Source organism: Phascolarctos cinereus, unplaced genomic scaffold (genome assembly GCF_003287225.1).
Source record: "Phascolarctos cinereus isolate Bilbo 61053 unplaced genomic scaffold, phaCin_HiC Scaffold_2;HRSCAF=192, whole genome shotgun sequence".
NCBI lineage: Eukaryota > Metazoa > Chordata > Mammalia > Diprotodontia > Phascolarctidae > Phascolarctos > Phascolarctos cinereus.
The window spans coordinates 226,150,452-226,173,093 of NW_027555625.1; the positions used below are offsets into that span (position 1 = coordinate 226,150,452).

Sequence of the window (22,642 nt, forward strand, 5' to 3'; positions counted from 1 at the left end):
TGTCTAGTGCAATGCTGGGCAGAGTGAAGCTCAACAAATGTCCTTTGAACTCCATAGAGGCTTATGTACCTAAAAAAAGTTGAAGTGTTTTTTTTTCCCAATTAAAAATCCCAGAGTTGAAGGGGCCCCAGAATCTAGTCCAACCTTTACCTAAGGCCTAAAACCCTTCTATAACTAACTACCTTGATAAATATCATTAGAAGTACTAGAATCATTTCTCTAGGAATTTACAAAATTCAAACATGTCTAGAAAATTTTTGAAGACTACTGCATTCTAAGTTTTTCTTTCCTAGTAGTAATTAGCCAATTCCTAGGTATTCTCTATAGTCTGCTCACCCATGACTCACAAATGTGGACCCAAGTCTTTTTTTTGAGTAATTTAAGTAATTTATTTATTTTCAGTTTTCAACATTCACTTCCAAAAGATTTTGAGTTTCAAATTTTCTCCCCACCTCTCTCCTCCACCCACCCCAAGATGGCATGTATTCTTTTTTTTTTAATATAAATTTATTTTTAGCTTTCAATATTCACTTCCACAAGTTTTTGAGTTCCAAATTTCTCCCCCCTCCCCCCCACCCCAAGATGGCATGCATTCTGAATACCCCTTCCCCTGGTCTGCCTTCTCTTCTATCTCTCCCCCCTCCCTTCTCTTATCCCCTTCCCCTTCTATTTTCCTGTAGAGCAGGATAGATTTCTGTACCCCATTTCCTGTATTTCTAATTTGATGGCGTGTATTCTGAATACCCCTTGGACCTAAGTCTTTAGGAGAGTGGTGAAGCCAGCTACCAATAAACAATTCTTCATTACATCATGAGTTTACAGTTGAATGGTACGTTACAATAATTGAACAGTCAATCATAGAATTATGGAGTTATAACTTGAAGGTCATATGGTCCAACTCCTTCATTTAACAGGTGAGGAAACTGAAGCCCAGGGTGGCTAAATGATTACAGAGGGTTACACAGGGAGCTGGCAGGGCCGAGGTTTAAATTCAAGGTTTTCTGGCTCCATATGATGTATTAGAAAAAAAATGATTTTCTTGTGGAAGAGAGGAAATTACCAAGAATGAGATGAAAGAGAATAGAGAAGCCTGTAAGAGTTCAATTTGTATATGAACATGAAGAAGAGAACCAACATTTTAAAACTATATGAAACGGTGAGTCACTGATAGCAAACAGGTCAGACGTGGGCTCTGAAACTTTAAGCTAATCTTTAATTATATTAATCACAGTCCCAAAGGAGGAATTTGATATCTGAAACTAGGAGACATATCTACATAATTCAAAGGTGATGTTGTCCCCAAGGAAAGAACTTTTGAATATTCTTTATAAAAATTAATTAATCTTTTTTTTATTTCATTTTGATTTCCAAATATATCCCTCTATCTTCCCCTATCCAAGGAGCCATCCCTTGTAAAAGAAAATAAAAACAGGAAAAAAACAAGTTCAACAAAACTAACCAACACAATATTGACTTCAGTTATCTCTTGATGTTGGCTCAATAATTGAGTCTCTTTTGTTTTTTGGCCATCTACCTTGAATTAAAAATCAGAGAATTTTTCAGCTGGAAGAAGGCCTAGAAATGTAGCTGCACCTACCTGTCCAGGCCAGTGAGGACACAATTTGCCCAATGAGCTAGCCTCTATAGGACAATGGCTCTTAGCTTACAAATGATTTTCCCCATTGAGAAACCTTATGAAGGATAGCCTAGAAGTTTCTCACACTTTCCATTCTGTGACTCTTCTTTGCACAACTGTAAGATGCATTTGTCCACTGTAAACTGTACTTGTATGGGAAACAGCTAATGGGGCAAGGAAGCATATCTGCTTTGAGCTATATGGGCAGATTTTAATTTAATAATAGCTAACCTTTACATAGTGCTTTAAAGTCTGCAGAGCCCCTTTAGGTATATTATTTCATTTGATCATAATAATAACACCCTGAGAGGGAGGTGCTATTATTGTACCCATCTCACAGATAAATAATCTGAGGATGATGAAAATGCAGTGCTCAGAGCCTTAGATGTCAACAACTTTTGGAAAAGTTCATGTTTATTCTAGAGGCAGTGGCTCTACTAAATTTAAGCACTGCAGTCTTAATGGATAGTGCTGAACCTGGAAGTCAGGAAGACCCGAGTTCAAACACCACATCAAATATTTATTAGCTGCATGACAGGGCAAGTCATAACTTCTCTGAACCTCAGCTTTCTTATCTATAAATAAGATACCAGTAGCTGTAGCACCTATTTCACAGGGCCATTATAGAAGTTCAAAATGAGATCATATACATATAAAGTGCTTTTCCAATCTTAAAGCACTATACAAAATCCAAATAGTAATAAAAAATGGTTATCCATATGGTTGCCAAGAGATATAAACCCCACCCCTTGCAAAAAAAAATGAAAGGGTCTAGATTTTTAATTCTTCATGCCAAACAATATTTCATAAGGAAGTCATATTAGCACCTCCAACTTTAGCCCTGTAAAAACAGACTTCTAAAGGGTTAAGATGAGCGGCTGATCACAGGCCAGGAACACTATGAAACAGGCAAAGGCTTTATCAAACTTTCTGCTTATCCTTGGGTTTCCTCTAAGTCTTCCTATTAGTGCAACGAGACAAATGACCTAAATCCTTCAAGGATATATGGTCTCATTAGTATAGGGAGCCCCTTCCCCTGGTAAAGTTCCCAACATTTCTGTCTTTGTAAACAGTCTTCATGAGCACAGGGGCTGAAAACTTCCTAAAGCTACGTTCAGCCTCAAGTGGCTGAGCTGGTCTGCAGATGACAGTTTCTACGATCATGGTCACACTAGAAGCTTTGGGAGCTTGGTAGATTCTGCTCAAGCTTCTGCCTAGTTGGCACAGCTCCTGAGAACCCAGAACACCTAAGAGCCACAGGAGACATCTGGCTCATTATTGCAGTGAAGGAATGAGACCACTATTAGAGGGAAACAGTGACAGCATTCTTTTATGCTTATGGCATTACAAACACAAGTTATCTACTAGATTTTCTGTAAAAAGTTGTGACTGTGACTGCTGGAGTAATCTTGATTTTTAAGTACAATTAATAATCTTAATTTACTCTATCAGCCCAAAATGTTGGACCTGAATGAACATTTTATTTTCTTGGCTTTACAGACTTTTTAAGCAAAAGGGGCCTTACTTATCATAGCTCCTTTTTTCTGAAATTGCTTATAATTCAGTCTACAAAGTCAATGAAGCAAATGTCAGTGAAGCAAAACCAACTTTCCCATAACTCTGGCCCTGAGATTTTACTGGTGCCTGGAAAGGGAAACTTTCCCTGTCAATGGAGATGAGCCTCTTCTCAGTGACTGAACTGCCCTGGCCACAGAGAATTTAAATGGTTTGCTTAACACAAGCAGCAGGTAGGTCAGAGGTGGGACCTGAGTCTTCCTGACTCTTGAGGCCAGCTTTCTCTAGCCACACCATTATAAAATTAGATATTCTAATGCATTAATTACATGAGTACAAATATATTCTAAAATCAGAACCAATGCATTTACTTGCATAATTCTCTCCTCCACTCAATCTACTTTTATTATAAAATGATACAGCAGAAAAGCACTAAATTTAGAGCCAGAGGGTCTGGCTTTAAAAATCCTGCCTCTCATTTACTATCTCCAGTAAATCACCTTTCTATTGTCCTCTAGTTTTCTCATCTATAAAATGAGAAGCTGCACTAGATCGCCTCTAACTCATCCTTCTCTAAATCTACAATTCTATGCATTCTCAGCAATCTTCATTAACCTTGGTACAGTAATATGGGGGGAATGACTGCCACGTGAGAGAAACAGTCATAGGAAATAGGAGGTCTCATCATCAGCCTCCTGCTCCCCAAATCTTTGTTAATTTCCAAATCCAACCTTCAATGTGAACAGAAACATGTCATTCATTGCCTGAATATACTTTTACAGGATGTATTTTTCTTTTGTAGGGAGAAAGGGAATGTATATGCAATAAGGCTGTCAGAATGGGGTCAGGCTTATGCATGTTAATGTATAATGTATCTAGGACAGGATGGCAAAACCATGATCCACAAGCAACACTTAGTAACTTAAGAAGCTATGTACAAACAAGGCCATGTTGTACAATGGTGAGAGCACTTACTCTGGAAACAAGAAGAACTAGGTTCCAATTTCAAGGCTTTGTGATCATGGGAAAGTCATCCTCTCTGAGCCTCAATTTTATCATCTATATAATAGTCAATAATACCCATAGTACCTAACTAAGGCACAGAGGCTCAATTGGGATCATGCATGTGAAGAGCCTTACAAACTTTAAAGCACTATATTCAAAAAATATGTTTATGGTAATTACTTCTACAAATAGGGGAGATAAAGGAGTTAAGTTTCCTTAAGGTACTAGACTTCTGGGTTGGTTTTGCCCATTTGCTACCCAAGTCTACCCTCACACCTCAGATGTTCTCACAGTCTGTATACACACTTTTGAGGAATCTGCCTTGGATGGCCTGTCAGGGAGGGCAGAAAACCCCTAAAAGAGTCTGAATACTGAGAAGGTCAGAGGAAAAATGAGTACTCTCCAAGGTGCTATTTCATCTGCTGAGATGCGACTTGTATATCGCTCCTCCCCCTTAAATCTCAGGACTACATCTCCAGGTTGCCGTCAAGTCTGCAAGTGGAGATATAAAAGCCCATGCCCTAAAGTCTCACTGGCCACTTGGATGCTCACATAACCTAGCAGTTTGGTGAAGAAGTCAGCAGTGAAGAGAATGGAGTGAATTTTAGGCATGGGGGTAGCCCCTGTAAAGGCAGAGAGAGGCAGCAGATAGAACATCGTGTATGAAGAGTAAAAAGGTCAGTTTAGTCAGACCATAACTGAATGAAGGGGAATAACAAAGGTAAGATGATATATATCCCATGTTACATAAAGAAATGGCAAACCATTCCTACAACCATGAGCAATTCACTAAGGTCTCTTCTTCTATCTTCAGGCAGTACAACCCTAGTGGCAAGAATGATGACTTGGAGGCAGAGGACCTGGTTTAAAATGTCACCTTTGCAGGGGCAGCTAGGTGGCGCAGTGGATAGAGCACCATCCTGAATTCAGAAGGACCTGAGTTCAAATACAGCCTCAGACACATAACACTTACTAGCTGTGACCCTGGGCAAGTCACTTAACCCCATTGCCTAGCCAGACAAACAAACAGACAAAAAAAATGTCACCTTTGCAAGTTAGCCTCTAGGGTGATCTTGAGCAAGTCATTTAAACTATTAGGAACCTCCATTTTTTCATCTGTAAAATACTGGTGGTAGACTACTTAACTTCTAAGGTCTCTTTCCAGCCATAAATCTATGTTCTCACTTTTTCCCAATCTCTCAAAAAATATTTGGCATATGACTACCTGATTAACCAAACATCCCAATCTTTCTTCCTTGTCTTTTTGTCCCTGAAGAACAAACATTCAGAATCATAATGGCACATCTGCTAGCTGGCATCACCATTAGTCAAGAAAAAGGCCTCTGCCTCAGGATGGACAATGCTGTCCACATCCAAAGAAAGAACTATGGAAGTCGAATCGCTCTCACTTATTTTTACCTTCTGGTGAGTTTTGTTTCATCTTTCTGATGGTTCCGCCTATTGGTTTTAATTTTTACTTACAACTTCACTAATGTGAAAATATGTTTAATGGGTATGTAAATGTAAAGCCTATGTCAGATTGTGAGCCATCTTGGGGAGGGTGGGGGGGAGGAAAAGGGAGAAAAATTTTCAACTCAAAAGCATGTGGAAAAAAAAAAAAGAAAAAAAAAAAAAGAAAAAGGCCTCTGTTCCACACCAAACTCGGGCCTTTCCTGCCCTTCACCAAATTCTTAGTGTTGCCCCATCCCATCCCCATTTCTAACTACTATGAATTTGCTTTTCTGTGTATGGGCTGTTTCTCTCCAGTAAAATGGAAGCTTCCTAAAGACAGAATACTCTGCTTTTGCACTCCCAGTATTACTTGCAAAGCAGGTGCTTAACAAACACTACTGAATTAAACTCCCTTGCTCTGACCTCAGACAGCTGTTTGAGGGCAGACATGCATGTAAAGAGTCCAATTTAAGCAAAAGCTTTAACTCACACTGGAAGAATTTATCATGTCTGGGGGCAGCTAGGTGGCGCAGTAGATAGAGCAACAGACCTGAGTTCAAATCCTGCCTCAGACCAAACACTTGACACTTATTAGCTGTGTGACCCTGAAGTCACTTAACCCTAATTGCCCCTCCCCCCAAAAAAAGAATTTATCATGTCTGAAGTGACATCTACTGGGCCAGCTTTGGGACTTGGCAGAATTTGAGTAGACTCAACAGCACAAGGGTCTTGTACTAACACAGTCCAACTGTTGCTAGCAGTTCTGAGAATGATTTTCTGTCAAAGCTCGTTTCTGAGGTTATGTCCTTCATGAAACCTTCCTTGATTTCCTGTTCTACCCCACTCTCCTTCCCCAATTGTTAGTGCTTTCTAACATAAATTTACTTTAGGTTGTATCTTCCTTGGTAAGGTTCCGCAAGAGGAAGAACTGTCATTTCAGTCTCCCATACCTCAGCACCTTAAGTATCACATTTAATATCTGATTACGTGCATCAAAAAGAGGAGCTGCTCCATTAGTATCTGTAAATCAAACAGAGTCCTGTTAACAACAAATTTGGTGCACTATCCTAACCTTATCTTACCCTCACGGGAGTGTGAGAACATAGTTATGCATTTTACGAGGCTCTGAAAGCTATCACCTTCCTTCACACAAGGAAAGGCATTTCCTCATTAATATTATCCTCAAGTTAAAAGGCTGCACCTTTGAGCTTGTAAACCCTAAGCCAGAAGGTAAACTTTTCAGGACTCAGTTTCCTTTTCTGTAAAATGAGAGGGTTGGAATTCATGGCCTCTAAGGCCTTCCAGCTCTATATCTATAATTTTATATATGACCCAGAAGGAGGATTCCAGCTCAAGCTCTCTCCCTGGGCTTCTGTCTAGTCAGCTCTATAAGGAAACTTCTGTCTCAGAGGCTGGGACAAGCACCTTATTTCTTTAAACTCCTAAGGTGGTGCTGTGGGTTTCAGAAAACAACAGATTTATATCCAAGGCAGGAGCAAGCAGCCTCTTGCAGAGAATCCTACCTCCTCCTTAAAGGAAGACAGGCCCAATCCCTGTGATCAGGCTTCTTCTCTCTGACCTTCCTTTGTACTCTGGATGGAACCCCAGGTGCTTTTCAATTGGCTGAGCACAAATGTAATGACGAAAGTTTTGCTCCTGCAGGAGGCTGTCAGAAAAAACTGGTTTATACCAGTATCTTCAGGCTGCTGGGAACCTCCTAGAAGGGAAAGGCAGTTTTACACAGAGCACTGTAGCTTTGCCAAAGACGGATGCTGCCTTTTCCTTTAAATCTGCCCCTCCCCCACACTCCCTTTTCCTTACTCAGTTTATGCAGCTAACCTAAATAAAACCAAAAATGAAAACACAAACACAAAACAAGAAAATCTGGCTTTCATGTTTTATCCTGAGCATCCTGGCTCATTTCACTGCAGGTAAATACCAATGGCACAGGAAAGCCATATTTTCATCCTGACCTGAAATTACATTTTGAAGGTTAGAAACTGAAGGTCCTATGATCATAGAGCTGGAGACCCTGGGGAAAGCTTCTTAACTCTTTCTGTGTCATGAACCTCTTCTGGCAATCTACTAACGCCCAGGGACCCTTTCTCAGAATGTTTTTAATGCATAAAATAAAATGCAAAGGAAACCAATAATATGGAAATAACAATAATATGGAAACATTTTAAAAAACATTTTAAAAACCATTCTTGGATCCAGGTTAAAAAACCCCTACCTTAGAGATTGTCCAGCCTCAACCCTTCATTTTACATTTGGGGAAACTGAGGATCACAGGAGTGAGGTAAGATACAAACAATATTATCTCTAAAGCACGATCCTATAGCAAGAACAGGATTATAGAACTGGGGCTAGAAGGCACCTTAGAGAGTTACAATCCAACTACATCATTTTACAAATGAGGAAACTTAAGGTGAAATGATTTGTCCAAGGTGATATATGTAGCAAGAAGAAGAGTTGGGATTAAATCCAAGACTCCAAAACCAGAATGTTTTAGTCAAAAGTCTTGGGTTAACATCCCAGCTCTGGCACTTACTAGTTGTATTACCATGAGCATGTCACAACTTTTTCTTCATATTCAATATTCTCATCTCCAAAAAACATAAATAAAATAAAACCCAGGTACCCTTATCTACCTAACAATGCTGCTTCAAGAAAAGCATTATACAAACTATGAAATGTTACAAAACCATGAGTCCTTAGGATCAGCCTAATAAAATTCCACTTCTGGCTAATCCAGGCCATCACTTCTCATTTATTCTTCTATCAAGGCGACTGCAGCTGCAGACATTCTCTGAAATGGCCCCACAGTCAAGAGTTCCTTACAAAGAGATGTCCCTTTTGGGTAGGGTCAAATGTCACAGTTAGGCCTCCCAACAATTCAAATTAGTTAAATTCTTCCCATTGTAAGCCTCATGAATGTGATGCCAAGACCAGAGCTTGTTTTCACTTGTTTTCACAAGCTATTTCAAAACTCAAGTAAAACTGAGGTTTTTAAGTATAAACAGTTTCATGGGATAATTTCCAAAACTTTATGTAATCTGATCTTTCCAGTTTTCCAAACTGGCTTTCAGTTAAGAAGTGAATTAAGTGGACTATACAACAGTTTATTAATTAGCTCCCTGCACAACTTAAGAGGGACTCAGAGTATACAGCAGGCTCTAGGGCCCATAGAGCTGACAAAGATCACCAAGAACAGGGAATAGAGCTGAGTGGCCCCAGTCTTCTTCCACAGAAGAGTTCACTTATTTGCTCAATTACTCAATGGATGACAGAGCACGGTTCTGTCACATCAATTGTGAAGTTCAAGGACACTCATATATATATTTGCCCCTACCTCTTACATCAACAGAGTTGAAGAGTCCAAAGGGAACTACATCTTCCTTTGAGATAACCAGGTCATAAAATTCACAACGGACAATAAAGCAGCAGATCTATCTTTTGGTGAAGGACGGTAGAAAATGACCCCACAGCAGCCCCAAACGTTTGTGGAGCAGAATGGATGATATCTCTCATCTTTACTGCAGCTTGTTCCCTTCCACTTACCTCAGCAATCCTGTGCCAAATCTACTCAGCCCACTCCTGCCCTACAAGAGTGCCCTTGTGCAAAGCAGCACTGGCTGACAGTAACTTCCACCCCAATGCTACCACACTAGCCTCTGCTTACAAAGTCATAATTCAATCAGGATTTAGAACAGTTCCTAAAATTTGACCAACAACTTCCTCCAACAAATCCTCCAGGATTTGGAGAAGGGCTAATTACTATTTCCCTCTGTCCCCATCTAGCCTAGAATTAAAATTCTTCCATCAAAGTCCTCTCTCTACCTCAAATATGTATTTGTGCCTCTTCTTACCCCCAAAGATACTGGTAAGAGACAAAAGTGGTATTAAGGATCTCAACTTTTCCTCCTTGGCAAGACAGACTAGTTCAGATATCTATCTGATTTCTCAACTGGATTATGCAAAATTTCCCCCCCCCCCACTACTTGTATTGTTCAATCAATCAACAAACATTAAGTACCTATTGTGCACCAGACTAAGTGTTAGGTGTGGAGGATACAAGGACAAATAGAGTAAAATCAATAAGTCAAAAGAACAGGAAGAAGGATATGAAACCTTACCCTGGACCAGTAAAGAATAGAAGTCACTAAGCTGCTACAGAGAAAAGTTTTAATTTAATTATCAGCCCTATATGCCACACTACTTGCCTAACACTCTAAGCTCCTGGTAATAGGAACTAGGTCTGTGCAGCTCTTGAACACTGCAAGGTATAAGCAGACTTATTCTGACATATTCTTGTATATCTGACAAACTCTGATATTGATGATGATTGTTTTTAAGCCATTCCTCAGGAAACCAGGGCCAACAAATTAATGACAGAAACATGAACAGCAGTTTCTGAAAATCACAGGAATGGCTGATTCACATTAATTCTGTTGAGCTGGAAGGTTATCTCAAGCTGGGAGAAGGCAAAGCTGATTCAAACTGCTAAGAGAATATGGTTCCCTGAGAATGTTCAGTTCCCCTGGGTGGCTCTTTCTACCCAATGGAAGAAAGGCAATGAAGTTTTGAAAGAGGCCTGATTCTGCCACTGCCTATGGCCAGTTTTCCTCCAAGACCAGGAAAAACACCAGAAAAATAAAATCTATCAGATCCACTGGGCTGGAAAGAAGCAATAGAGACTATCTCCTAGCTCCAGATAGGTTTCATACCTGCTACCCCAAAATAGGAGATAGCCCTTCATTTTCTGACTAACCTCCTAAGGGCATATTATATAGCCATCTGCTTCCAAGTGACAGCACTAATCCTTCTCAAATTTGCCAGCCCCTGCCACATAATAGGCCCTTAATAAATGCCTACTGACTCATTACAACATTCCAATCAACAAAAGGACACTTCCTTCAAGTCTCTAAAAGAAGGACATGTTAGTGTTAAATCTTTGTTACAATACTAATTTTGTGGTGGTATAAAAACACTAACAACACGAGAAACCTGCCTTAGGTCACTAGGAAGAAATTCAACATATTTTTAAGTAAAATAAAGTTTATGCTCTTAAGAAGGAAAAAAAAATAAAGTCATCCTTAATTATGATGGCATAGTCTAGTCCATATTTCAAAAGTCCAACAGAAAAAGTACTTGAAAAATAAACTGAAGAGTTACCTCCTCATACTCACAAAAGTGAAAGGTCAGTAAGCACACAGCAGCATAAACTAGATAAAAATAAGCTGCCCCAGCCCCACCTTCTGAAAGGTGCTGACTTCAGAAATAGACATAGCAAACCTCAGGAATTTTGTTTTAGACCAAAGGTAGACCTAATACACTATCCAGTTTTAATTAGGATTATTACAATTGCATAAAGATTAGTGGTCAACACCTACAATGAATTCTTCAAACTGTCCTTTTAACACAAGCCGCAATAAATTAAAGTATAGGGTCCTGTGTATTCCAGCCACTGAGTTCCCCCCCCAACATTCATTTTACCTAGTTTTGTAATTATGGACTTAGCTGAAAAGGAAATCAAGAGATTAATTTAATCTAGCTCTCTCTCCAGGCCTCCACCCCTTTCAGGTGGGTAAGGTAGTCTCTGGTTCTACTCTAGTGGTTCCCCAAGTGTGGTCTGAAGAGTCCTGGGGATCCCTGAGACCCTTTCAGGAAGTCAAAATTATTGTCATAATAATTTTGTTTTTCAGTTGTTTCAGTCATGTTCTCTGAATCTAAGATCCTAGGACAATTATTATTTTTTTTAAGCACTCTCTGAAACACTGATTACTAGAAGAACACTAAATTTCTCAGGGACAAGAATTGTCTTATTTTCTTTTATCTCCAATGCCTAGTAGGCATGTGTTGCACAATTTTTTTTTTTGGGAGGGAACATAAATTAAAGATCTGGAACTATAATTCACTAGTTAGCACATTAGCATAGTGCCTGGAACCTAGGAGGTGATTAATAAATGTCTGTTGAATGACTTTTGGGTAACTCCTAGCATAAAAACTCTCTGAAATTTATGGTCTTTAAGAGTTGCCTAGGGAAATGAGAAGCTGATTGACATGCCTATGGGCACACAGTCTTTCAGAATCTAAGGCTGGCCCTCTATTAGCTATATTTAGGCTGCCTCTCTTCTCTGCATAGAGTAGGTACTTAATCAATGTTTGATGAATTGAATTCATTCCTAACCTCTGGACTTGAGGGTCTACAAAGTATGGTTCAAAAGCCTCAACCTCCCGGTCAAACATAGAGCTGATGGAGAGGTCTATTTTGGTGGAGAAGAGTCAGGTAAGAAAGGCAGTCAGTCACCTTTAAGATGAACTCTTAACCATATAGAATAGCAACGCTCCCCATCAGCAGTAAAACTAAAGATGTATTAGATCTGCCTGGGTAACTAATGCTATTCTTGTTTCCTGGGGAATAAGGTTTGTGGCAAAAGGTTGGTATTTGGCAAAAAGCCTAAGGCAGCTCTTTACCTGAGGTCCATGAACTTGTTTTTTTTTTTAAATAAAAAAAATTTTAAAAAATTAGGCGATGACTAATATTGATAAACTTAACACTTCTCAGCAATACAAGGATCTAAGACATCCCCAGAGGCCTCATGATGGAAAATGCTATCCACATCCAAAGAAAGAACTATGGAAATTGAATTGCTATCATTTTTTTTTTCTCTTCTGTTGAGTTTTGTTTCCTCTTTCTAATGGTTCCTCCTATTGGTTTTAATTTTTACTTACAACTTCACTAATGTGAAAATATATTTAATAGGAATGTAAATGTATAGCCTATATGAGATTGTGCGCCGTCTTGGGGAGGGTGGTGGGGAGGAAGGGGGAGAAAAATTTTAAACTCAAAAGCATATGGAAGTGATTGCTGATAAATCAAAATAAATTAATAAAATTTAAAAAAAATAAAAAGATTATGAACTTTTGGTCTAAAGGTTAAGCTACTGTGCTAACTACTGACACATGTTAATTTCATCTATTCTGTTTTTTAAAATTGGTATTGTCTACTTGTGTTTTTTTTTTAGGGTTGCAAAACTGAACTTGGAACCACAAGACTTACTAGCTGTGTTACTATGGACATGTCAACCTCTATGTGCTGGTTCCTCATCTGCAAAATGGGAATGTTAATTACATTAGGTTACCTACCTCCTAAGGTTGTTGTGAATAAACTGCTTTGTAAACCTGAAAGTGCTGCAATCATAGACATGTGAGTGGTTATTACTGGCCCCAATTTAATGTTAAAAGTCAAGAGCCACCATTCTAGAATTTAAAAAGTACAAAATATAGCTTCTATCTCCTCCATCCTCTAAAGGGAAAGAGAAAAAAAACCACATCAAGAAATTCATATATATTATGTATAATTCAGAATTATTCTTTCAGGATTTCTCTTAGGTGTCAATTTCATTACCTATATTTCAATCCCAAATCAGCAATGAGGTGCAGTGTTTTTGGCTCTCTGCCTCAGTCTCCTCAACTGTAAAATGGGGGTAATAGTAGCACCTACCTCACAGGCTTGTTGTGAGGATCAGATGAGCTCACATCTATAAAGTGCTTGGCACAGAATAGGTTCTTAATAAATGCTTGTCCCCTTCCATTCCTTATTCTTGTCCACTGGCCCTATCCTATGCTGAATTATCTCAATTCCCTTCTATACAATCTATTTTCATACCTTTACATATGCTAAAGAAAACAATTAAATTTTTACCATCTAAAATACAAACTTGAAAAACGATCCAGAAAGATCCAGAGAGTATATAGCATAGTAGTTAGAGGGCTGGACTCAGTCAGGAACACCTATGCCTGTTGACACACCCTTGGCTGGGTGACCTTTAGCAAGTCACCACCTCTCAGGACCCAGGCAACTCCCTAGAGAGAAAATCAGCTGTAGCTCTACACTGGTAGAGGGAGTTTCCTTATATGGATGAATTCACAGTTCCAGACCAAAAAAACCCCAAATCAAGCAAAATACCAGAAAGAAAAAAAATCTTTACTCAGGGTCTGATGATTCAGTTAAAAGGGACAGGACCTCTGGTTCTTTTCCTTCCACTTGTTGTCTTACTTCTCACTATTTAAATGTTTATGAACCCCTTCATAAGAGGATGTTAAAGGGACCCTTCCACCTGTTCTTGGAATTATTCTTTCCCACTTGCTGAAGAACCTTGCTCCCACAATTACTTCCTCCCCCTCTATGGGCATCCTCAATCACTCCTCCATGGACTTCTTTTCTTCTACTTTCAAACATGCTCAGTTCCATTATTTTTAAAACAAAATAAATATATAACTTTATTTGACCCTAACAGCTAACATTTATATAGTACTTTAAAGTTTGTAAAGCATTTTACATTATTATCTCATTTGATATTTGTAACATCTCTGAGAAATAAGTGCTATCATTATCCAGCTCCTATAGATTAGGAAACTGAGGCCCAGAAAGTTTAAGTAATGTGTCCATGGTTACACAGTCAGTATGTCAGAGGTGGGGTTCAAACGCAGGTGTCCTAACTATTCAGCAATCTCTCCACTGTACCACACTTTCTACTACTTTCCCCAACAAAATCCTTAAACAAGTGTTCTATACCCACTGACTCTGCTCCTGTCTCTATTCACCTCTTGATAGGCCACAATCTGGTCTCTCCCTTCCCCTCTCCTCAAAAGTGTTCGACTAGTAACCAGTACCCACCTCCAAGACAAATATAATGGTCTTTACTCAACTGTCCTCTGCATTCTCTGTATCATTAAGCATGCCTCGAAATTCTTACCTCTTCCTTCTCTGACACTGCAACTTCTTAATGATTCTCCAACATTTCTAACTACCCTCCTCTGCCTGTTCTTTTTAATAACTTCCCAAACTGTTGGTGTCCCCTAAGTTGTTTCCTCTGTTCATGACCCTCTGCACTTTTATCTCACTCTCTGAGCCCGTCTACTCTTTTTTTTTTTTAAGTGAGGCAATGTGGGTTAAGTGACTTGCCCAGAGTCACACAGCTAGGAAGTATTATGTGTCTGAGGCCAAATTTGAACTCAGGTCCTCCTGACTCCAGGGCTGGTGCTCTATCCATTGCACCACCTAGCTGCCCCCAGTCCACTCTTAAGACTTCAACCTCTGATGTCCTCTCTGTCCCTAGAGTGGCCTGAATTCTAGACTCATATCTCTAACTGCCTGGAAGATATCTCTAATAAAATGTCTTTTAACCCCAAACTTATGTTCAATATGAAACCCCATAGTCAACCCCAATGCCCCTTAAAGCAAAAAGTCCCCTTTTCTTGCCTTTGAAGGGTCTCTGGGATTCCCTTCTGACCCTATATTCTCAACGCTAGTTTCATATCTCCTCACACTTAGATAATTCAGATTCCTAGCTAGACTTTCTTAACACTAGACTCCTTATTACTCTATTTCATCCTCCATATTTTTGCCTTATTAATCTCTCTTATGCTCTATTTTTGTCATGCTCAAGAGCCCCAAATCAATCTCTTACACTTGACTTTTAAGCCCTCTATAATCAGTCCCAACCCTACTCCCCCCAGCCAATTTTATTTCCCACCAATTCTCAAAATGGGCATTTCATTTCATTCAAGTCTCCTCACTGTCCCCCCAAATATTTCATCATATTTCTCCTCTACATTTTTGCTCATTCTATTGTGCTAGCCATAAATGCTTTCTTTTCAGTGCTTTCTGGCCAAAATTCACATATCATTCAACGTCTAGGACAAGTTGCAGCTCAGTAAGCATTTCCTATGTCCTGTAACATTTACAAGCTTGAAAATACCATATTGTTCCCTATTTCACATCTGTACATTTTTATCTCCTCCATTAGGCTCTAAGCTCAAGAATAAAGGCCATACATTCTTCCCAGTGCTGGTGTCTGATAAATACTTAATCATCAAAGAATTTAACTGTCAGCAGGTCTTACAAGGTGAGGAGGTTGAAATGAGTGGTTAATATGAGGTTCATGGAATTACATTATTGTGGTCTCTTTCCTCAAACATGATGCTACTGAAGCTACTCATTAAGCCTGACCTGTTGTCTATTTCTGTCTCTTCATCTAGCTCTAACACACAAACAGAGACACACACACACTCATGTAACTAATACCTTGCACATTTAGATCAATATGCTTTTATTCCTTATCATGGATCATCAAAAGTTGGTTTTAATTACAAAGATACAAATTTTAAAGAATTTCAGGAAACCGAAAATGTTCTAGTTTTTTCAAAGTATTAAATCAATATATCATGTATGAGAAATATGTCATTCCCCCCCCCACCTATGACACTCCAGTCACCTAGATTGGAAAACATCAAGTCATTAAGTAAAATCTCTTAGATATGTTTTCTAGTCATCATTTTAGTAGCCAATTTATTCCCTATGCTTATATTACTGTACCAGCCTTTTAGTTGGAGACTGATTCCAGTCTCTTTCTTCCAATCCATACTGCATCATTTTCTTCATTTAATTCCCCTCATGAGAAACTTTCTGTAGTTCTCTTATTTCCTACCAAATCAAATTTAAATGCCTCTACTTGTCTTACAAGACTCTCCACAATATGGTTCCATTTTTTCAATTGATTTCCCATAATTTTCCCCACAAGTATATGCTCTAGTCAAATTTCCTAACTGACCCACAAATATGACCCATTCATTCCCAATGCCCTGTCTTCCATTCTCTCCTTCCTCTGATTCCTCTCTACCCATTCAAATTCTGCTCATCTTTGCTCCAGCTTAAACTCCACCTCTTCTCGTGAAGCCTTCTTGGCCTACTCCATCAGTCAGTGCTCTCTCTTCTGTAACTTATAGCCATCCTATAACATACAATCTAGTACTTAATGTTTTATTGTCCCACAGTTTGCTGCTTAACGTGTGTTAGATTTATCTCTTTAACCACACTGGTAAGCTCTTTGAAGGTATTCATTTCCCCAAAGAGTTCTTCCCATGTGCTGAGGACAGGGTAAGTACCTGCACACACATTTTACTGATTAAAAACAGAAATTCTTTAGATTTTTTCCCTTCCCAAAGATGAAGACTGCCAAGGCATAGCTTCAAAAATGTAGTAAGAGTTGGAATTAAGGGAAATCTCAATTAAAGGAACCACATCTCCTATTTTAGAAAAAAACCTCTAATTTAAAACTATTCCTAAGGAATCTCATAAATCACATATTTACTAAAAGGCAATTAAAAGTACTCAGTTAAAGGCCAAAGAAAAGTACCCTTATTTACTATAGGCTTCCAAAATCAAGCACAATACAAACAGGAGATTAAAAAACCCTGCTACTTTGCAAATACCTATTTATTTTTTCTGCTGATGACAAGTCTCTGCACTTTGACACAGGACTAGATTATAATACAAGCCTACAGCAAATCGGATATTTCAAGAATAATAATACTAGTAGCTAGCATTTACAAAGCATCTATTACTTGCCAGTGCTGTGCTAAGCCTATTACAAATATCATCTCATTTGATCCTCACAACTTTGGGAAGTGCGTGCTATTATTATCCCCATTTTACAAATAAGGAAACTGAAGGAAACAGGGATTAAGTGACTTGCCCAGGGTAACACAGCTACTAAGTTATGTGAAGTTGGATTGGAATTTCCTGACTCCAGGCGCGGCTATCTATCTACTGCACCACCTAGCTGCTTTTAAATCATACTCAGAGATAGGTCAGCCTTCCTTTTAACAAACACATCAGTGCAAATCAGCATCTTCTCCCTGTTCTGGGAAACTGGTGCCTTCGATTTCCCATTGGCTGCTTTCCTTGGTTTGGACTCCCCAAATATCAGCCTTCCCCCAGGAGAAGCTGATCACCAGAAATCTCATCATCTTGGAGACTGCTTCAGCTGTGGTACTCAACACTTCCTCAACACCCTCAGTTGCCTCTTCCCACTGATTGGAGGGCAGAGCAAAAAGCTCCTTCTAAAGCCTCCCTTTATGGAGGGCTCTGAATTTCCAGTCAATTGTTCCTCTTCCATGCAAAATGCAAATCAAAACAACTCTGAGGTATTACATCACACCTATCTGATTGGCTAACACGCCAAAAATAGGACAATGATAAATGCTGGAGAAGATGTGGGAAAATTGGAATACTAATGCATTGTTGGTGGAGTTGTGAACTGACCCAACCATTCTGGAGAATAATTTGGAAATATGCTCAACTGGCTATAAAACCGTGCATACCCTTTGATCCAGCAATACCACTACTAGGTCTGTATCTCAAAGAGATCATAAAAAAGGGAAAAGGACCCACATGTACAAAAATATTTATAGCAGCTCTTTTTGTGGTGGCAAAGAATTGAAACTGAAGGAACGCCCATCAACTGGAGAATGGCTGGACAAGTTGTGGTATATGAATGTAATGGAATACTGTTGTTCCATAAATCATGAGCAGATAGATTTCAGAAAAACCTGGAAAGACTTACATGAACTGATGCTGAGTGAAGTCAGGAGAACACTGTACACAGTGACAGCAACATTGTGTGATGAACAGCTTTGATAGACTTAGGTCTTCTCAGCAATGCAATGATCTAAGATAGGCCTTGAGGCCAAGGTTCCCCACACCTGATAATTCCAAAAGACTCATGAAGGAAAACGCTATCCACAGCCAGAGAAAGAACTATGGAATCTGAATGCAGATCAAAGCATACTGTTTTCTCTCTTTCACTCTCTTTTTTTAAATTTTCTCTTGGTTTTCCCCTTTTGTTCTGATTCTTCTTTCACAACATGACTAACGTGGAAATATGTGTAATATAACTGTACACGTATAGCCTATATCAGACTGCAGGCCGTCTTGGGGAGGGGTGAGGAGGAAAATTTTAGAACTAAAAATCCTATAAAAGTGAAGTCTGAAGACTAAAACAAACAAATAAGAAAGATCTTTTAAAAAAAGTAATAAAATAAAAACTCCTTATCCTGGTATAGTTGAGGCCCTCTACAATTTGCCTCTATCTATCCAGGATAATTTCACTGTGGTCCTCCTCTGGTATACAACGTTTCACCAATTCTGGATTATTAGAAATCCTCTCCTCTCCTACCCACCATGTCCTCCTTCATCATTTCCATCTTTCAGAATTCCTCTTGTTTCAGCTCAGGTGTCATCTTTTCCATGAAACCTTAATTCCCTATTTGAAAGCATTCTTCTTTGCCTCTATTTTTCCTAGAGCACTTTATCTGGATCTCTTTCTATTTTGCTCCCATCACACATTATTTTGCATAACCTTTATTTGCCTATTACAGAATAAAATGCTTGAGGGTAAGGACTGTCATTTTTTTAAATCTTCATAGCTCTAATACCTAGCACTTTGCCTTGAAAGAACTTGATAACATCAATGACAGCATTCCCTCCATTATAGTATTGACTGTATTTTTTTTTTTTGGTATCAAGTCATAGAACCAACCCTCTGGAACTGGAAGGGACCACAAATGATCTGGATCAATCCCCTCTTGAGGAACGTGGAAGTACAGTAACCTGCTATGGCTACCTAGGATGATCTAGCCCAGGACTTCTGGTTCCCAAGCCAGGACTGTTCACATTGTACTGAGCTGTTTCCCCTCCACATCATCCAGTGCAACTATTCAGGTGTGATTTTATTTACTGACTCTTAAACACCTTTGGTCTCTGAGACTTTAAGGTGCTACTTCACCAAAGGGTTTCAGTCTCATTGGCCCATAACTCTGTTGCAAAGTGGAAGCAGGGGGAAGCAAAGTAAGGTAAAGAGTGGGACAAAACCTGGACCTGGTGATTAAAATATCCTTTTTTCTTTGAAGAGAAAACAGAAAACTCATTTGACTGTTTAATACCATAGCACTTCTGTCCTTCCTTACAACTCCCCACAAAACTGCAGGGCAAGCCCAAAATAAGAATTCTTAAAAAGAAAAAACCAAACCAAACCAAACCAAACCAGGCAGTTCAATTTTATACCAAGAAGCTTCACTGGGCAGCTTCCATTCCCAGGTTAGTGAAAGCCAGATGGACATGAAGAATATCTACATATTTAAATAGCATCATGTTTACAAACAGAACTATGAACTTATGATGCTCATGAAGAGATGTGCTTTCAAAATAAACATGACACACTGAAAGCTGGGACATAACATTAGTCATACAGTTTCAAAACAAAGCTGTTTGCTTCCTTCAAAAAAAAAAAGTAAAATTCATTTAATAAATCATTCACAACATCTGGCTCTCAATCAAGTGCTCATTTTGGCTCATGGTGGAGGGAAAAAAATCACATCAAGTTTAAATTCCGATTATCTGTTCTACATAGGGTTATTTGCTTGTGCACCCTCATGTGAGCACATATCTTTATTCTTTTTAAACTGAGGACAGGAATGGCTTATCTCTAGATGTGCTTTACACACTGCACCTTAAGTATCTTGAAATTTTATCAATACTCGATGCTGCCAAATATTTGTGTTTGCTGAATACCTGACTCCATTAGCAATGCTGTGCTGTAGCCCTTTCCTTGTTTAATAATTCATATACATCTCCTTCCAGAGCCCAGTTTTGCTTTTCAGAGACATCAAGAACAGCTGTCCTGTTTATTTCCATAAACTGAAGCTCTATGATACACACAATTAAGACTTTTGCTGAACTCTTTTCTCTTTCTTTTTTATTCTTTGTTATAAGGGATGGCTCTCTTAGAAGAGAGAGGAAAGATTACTGGAAAATATAAATGATATAAAAAAGGTATCAATAAAAATGTGAAATGTTTAAAAATGTCAGTTATGGTTCTAAAAATTTTTACATGAATAGAGCATTATTACACTGAAAATTACTCCAAAATCAATGCATGGCTCTTAAGAGGTCATAAGTGTTCTAATTTCATTCCTTCTCCTCCAATGAAAATGTTTACGACCAAGGGAAACTATGCAGACCCTAAAATGGATATTCTCTCAACCTAAAATACCTATATCAAATTTCACAATACAGAAAATCTCAAAATAATCTGCTTCCAAAAAAAAAATTTCCAACTTATTCGTACAAGGTGTTTCTGGGCAGCCAATTTATAGACTGAACAAAACTTCAAATGTGGTGCCATAAAAAAAAAAAGACCTCATCTTACATATAAATCAGAGCACAAGGGTAACATGACAATTTCCTCTCGCTTCAAGGGAGCCTCAAAGCTATAGGCAGTTTTTTGCCTACTACTCTTACTTTAAAATCCTAGCCAAGTTATCATTTAAGACTGTTCTTTATGATCTTCAAATTGCAAAACAGCACATTATGAGCATAAATGTGCTATTTTTGTGAGGCCATTTCTGGCCATTTGAAACATTTAACAGATTCTCAAGCAGACTAGATTATCTTAAGGCACTCTGAATTCTAGACCTTTGAAAAAAGTAGAAACCCTAACAGATCAGATTATATTATCACATTGCTGCTATAAACTATTTCCTAAGCATTCTGGCAGATCCATTTTTAAAGAGCAGGAAAACTTTAATCTGTAGAATATGCCTACTGGCCCACTGTGAAGGTGAGACTAAGGAAGGAAAAGCATCTTCTTTGTAACTTCTAGGTAAAAAGCTGCCTAAGGCTACAAGAGGTTAAGTGACTTGCCAAAAGAGTCATACAAACGATATGTGTCAGAGGCAGAATTTGAATCTAGGTTTTCCTTACCCCAAGGCAGGTTCTCCATCCACTACACAATGCTGCCTCTTTAATTTGCATTATCAAAAATACACACATATAAATACATATTGTAAATTACAAATATTATAAATATATGTAATTGTACTCATTTAATTCCATTATAAAATCAGAAATACTGTTTACTTTCATGATTTTCCCTTTTTATCCTTTCTACAAATTTACATTCACTTAAAACCTAAGAAATGGTCATTAAATCTGAATTTAAAATCCCACCCTTTGGAAGGGAACTTAAAATGTAAGCTTCAGATTTCTATTAGAAGAATGTACACATACTGGAATGCACAAACATTAGATCCTCCCACCAACATGTTAGTGCTTCCTCTTGAAATTATCTTATATTTGTTTTGCACATAGTTATATGTATACATGTTATCTCCCATTAGAATGTAAATTCCATTAAGGGAAGAACTGTTCCATTCATTTTTGTCTTTGTGTATCTAACAGTTGGCACATAATAATTACTTAATAAATACTTATTGATTGATTATAAGATTCTTAAAAACATGAAAATATACATGTTCACAGTATTAGTAAAAAAAAAAAAAGCCCTCCATGAACACTCCATCCCAAGTGCCTTCTTTTTGTCACACTCCACCCCAACAGCAAATGCTGAGTGAGATCCTTGGTGAAGGTAGAAGCACTTTCTTGTATTCTTCGTAGACAAATTTGAATTTTGAAAGGTGAGGTGCTTAGTGCTTCCAAAGCTTTTCAGACTTTTCAGCCAGGCCTCCAGAGAATGCTGTTTTTGTTCATCCAGATGCTGCAGGATCCAAATTTGTTGTCGGATGTACAAGAACTGAATGGTGCGGGCCTTCTATGCTGCCTTCTATTTGGTGACTCCTTCAGATAAATGCACTTACCTGAAACCAATCACTGAATTGCTCAAATCAAAAGATATGATGAAGAAAAGTTGATGCCAGGGAGCTCTTTCTTACCTTATGTACACTTTTGGGGTTTTCCAACCAAGCATAGTACATTTCCTCCACATAATTTGAACTAGTCCCACTCAAAAAAGGCTCAGCAGCCACAGGTGCACCATAGCACCTAATTTGTTGAAACGTCCTAGCTGCTGGCCTGTTCTGTGCAAGTGTCTTAACAGTCTGTGAGGCCGTCAATGGCCTCAATTTAGCAGCACAAGTCCGTAAGTGAAACATTTTTGTCCTGAAGCCTCACACGAGCTCCTGTTGAAAGAGGAATAAACAAAACAATACTTAAGAAGTAAGACAACTGGAGTAAAGGGAAAAATTCATCTTTTTAGACATTACGTTCAACTAACTTGGTCCCTTCAGAGGTCCTACTCTAATCTTCACTCCCAAGTTGTAGAGGTGAGCCTGGGTCCTTGAAGGCTATGCCAAGGGTGCACAATATTAATTGCTAACATTTATATAGTG

General features: G+C 38.6%; 1 protein-coding gene across 5 annotated transcripts in view; it reads right to left on the reverse strand.

Moving 5' to 3' along the window:
* The window catches only part of OGDH (oxoglutarate dehydrogenase), a 95,853-nt gene that overhangs the window by 53,989 nt on the left and 19,222 nt on the right, over positions 1-22,642 (reverse strand). For all 5 annotated transcript variants that reach the window (XM_020984048.2, XM_020984051.2, XM_020984050.2 and 2 more), the window contains one exon: positions 22,187-22,432. In XM_020984048.2, coding sequence (XP_020839707.1) covers positions 22,187-22,405 — 219 coding nt within the window. In that variant the 5' untranslated portion in view covers positions 22,406-22,432. The remainder of the gene's footprint in view (positions 1-22,186; positions 22,433-22,642) is intronic.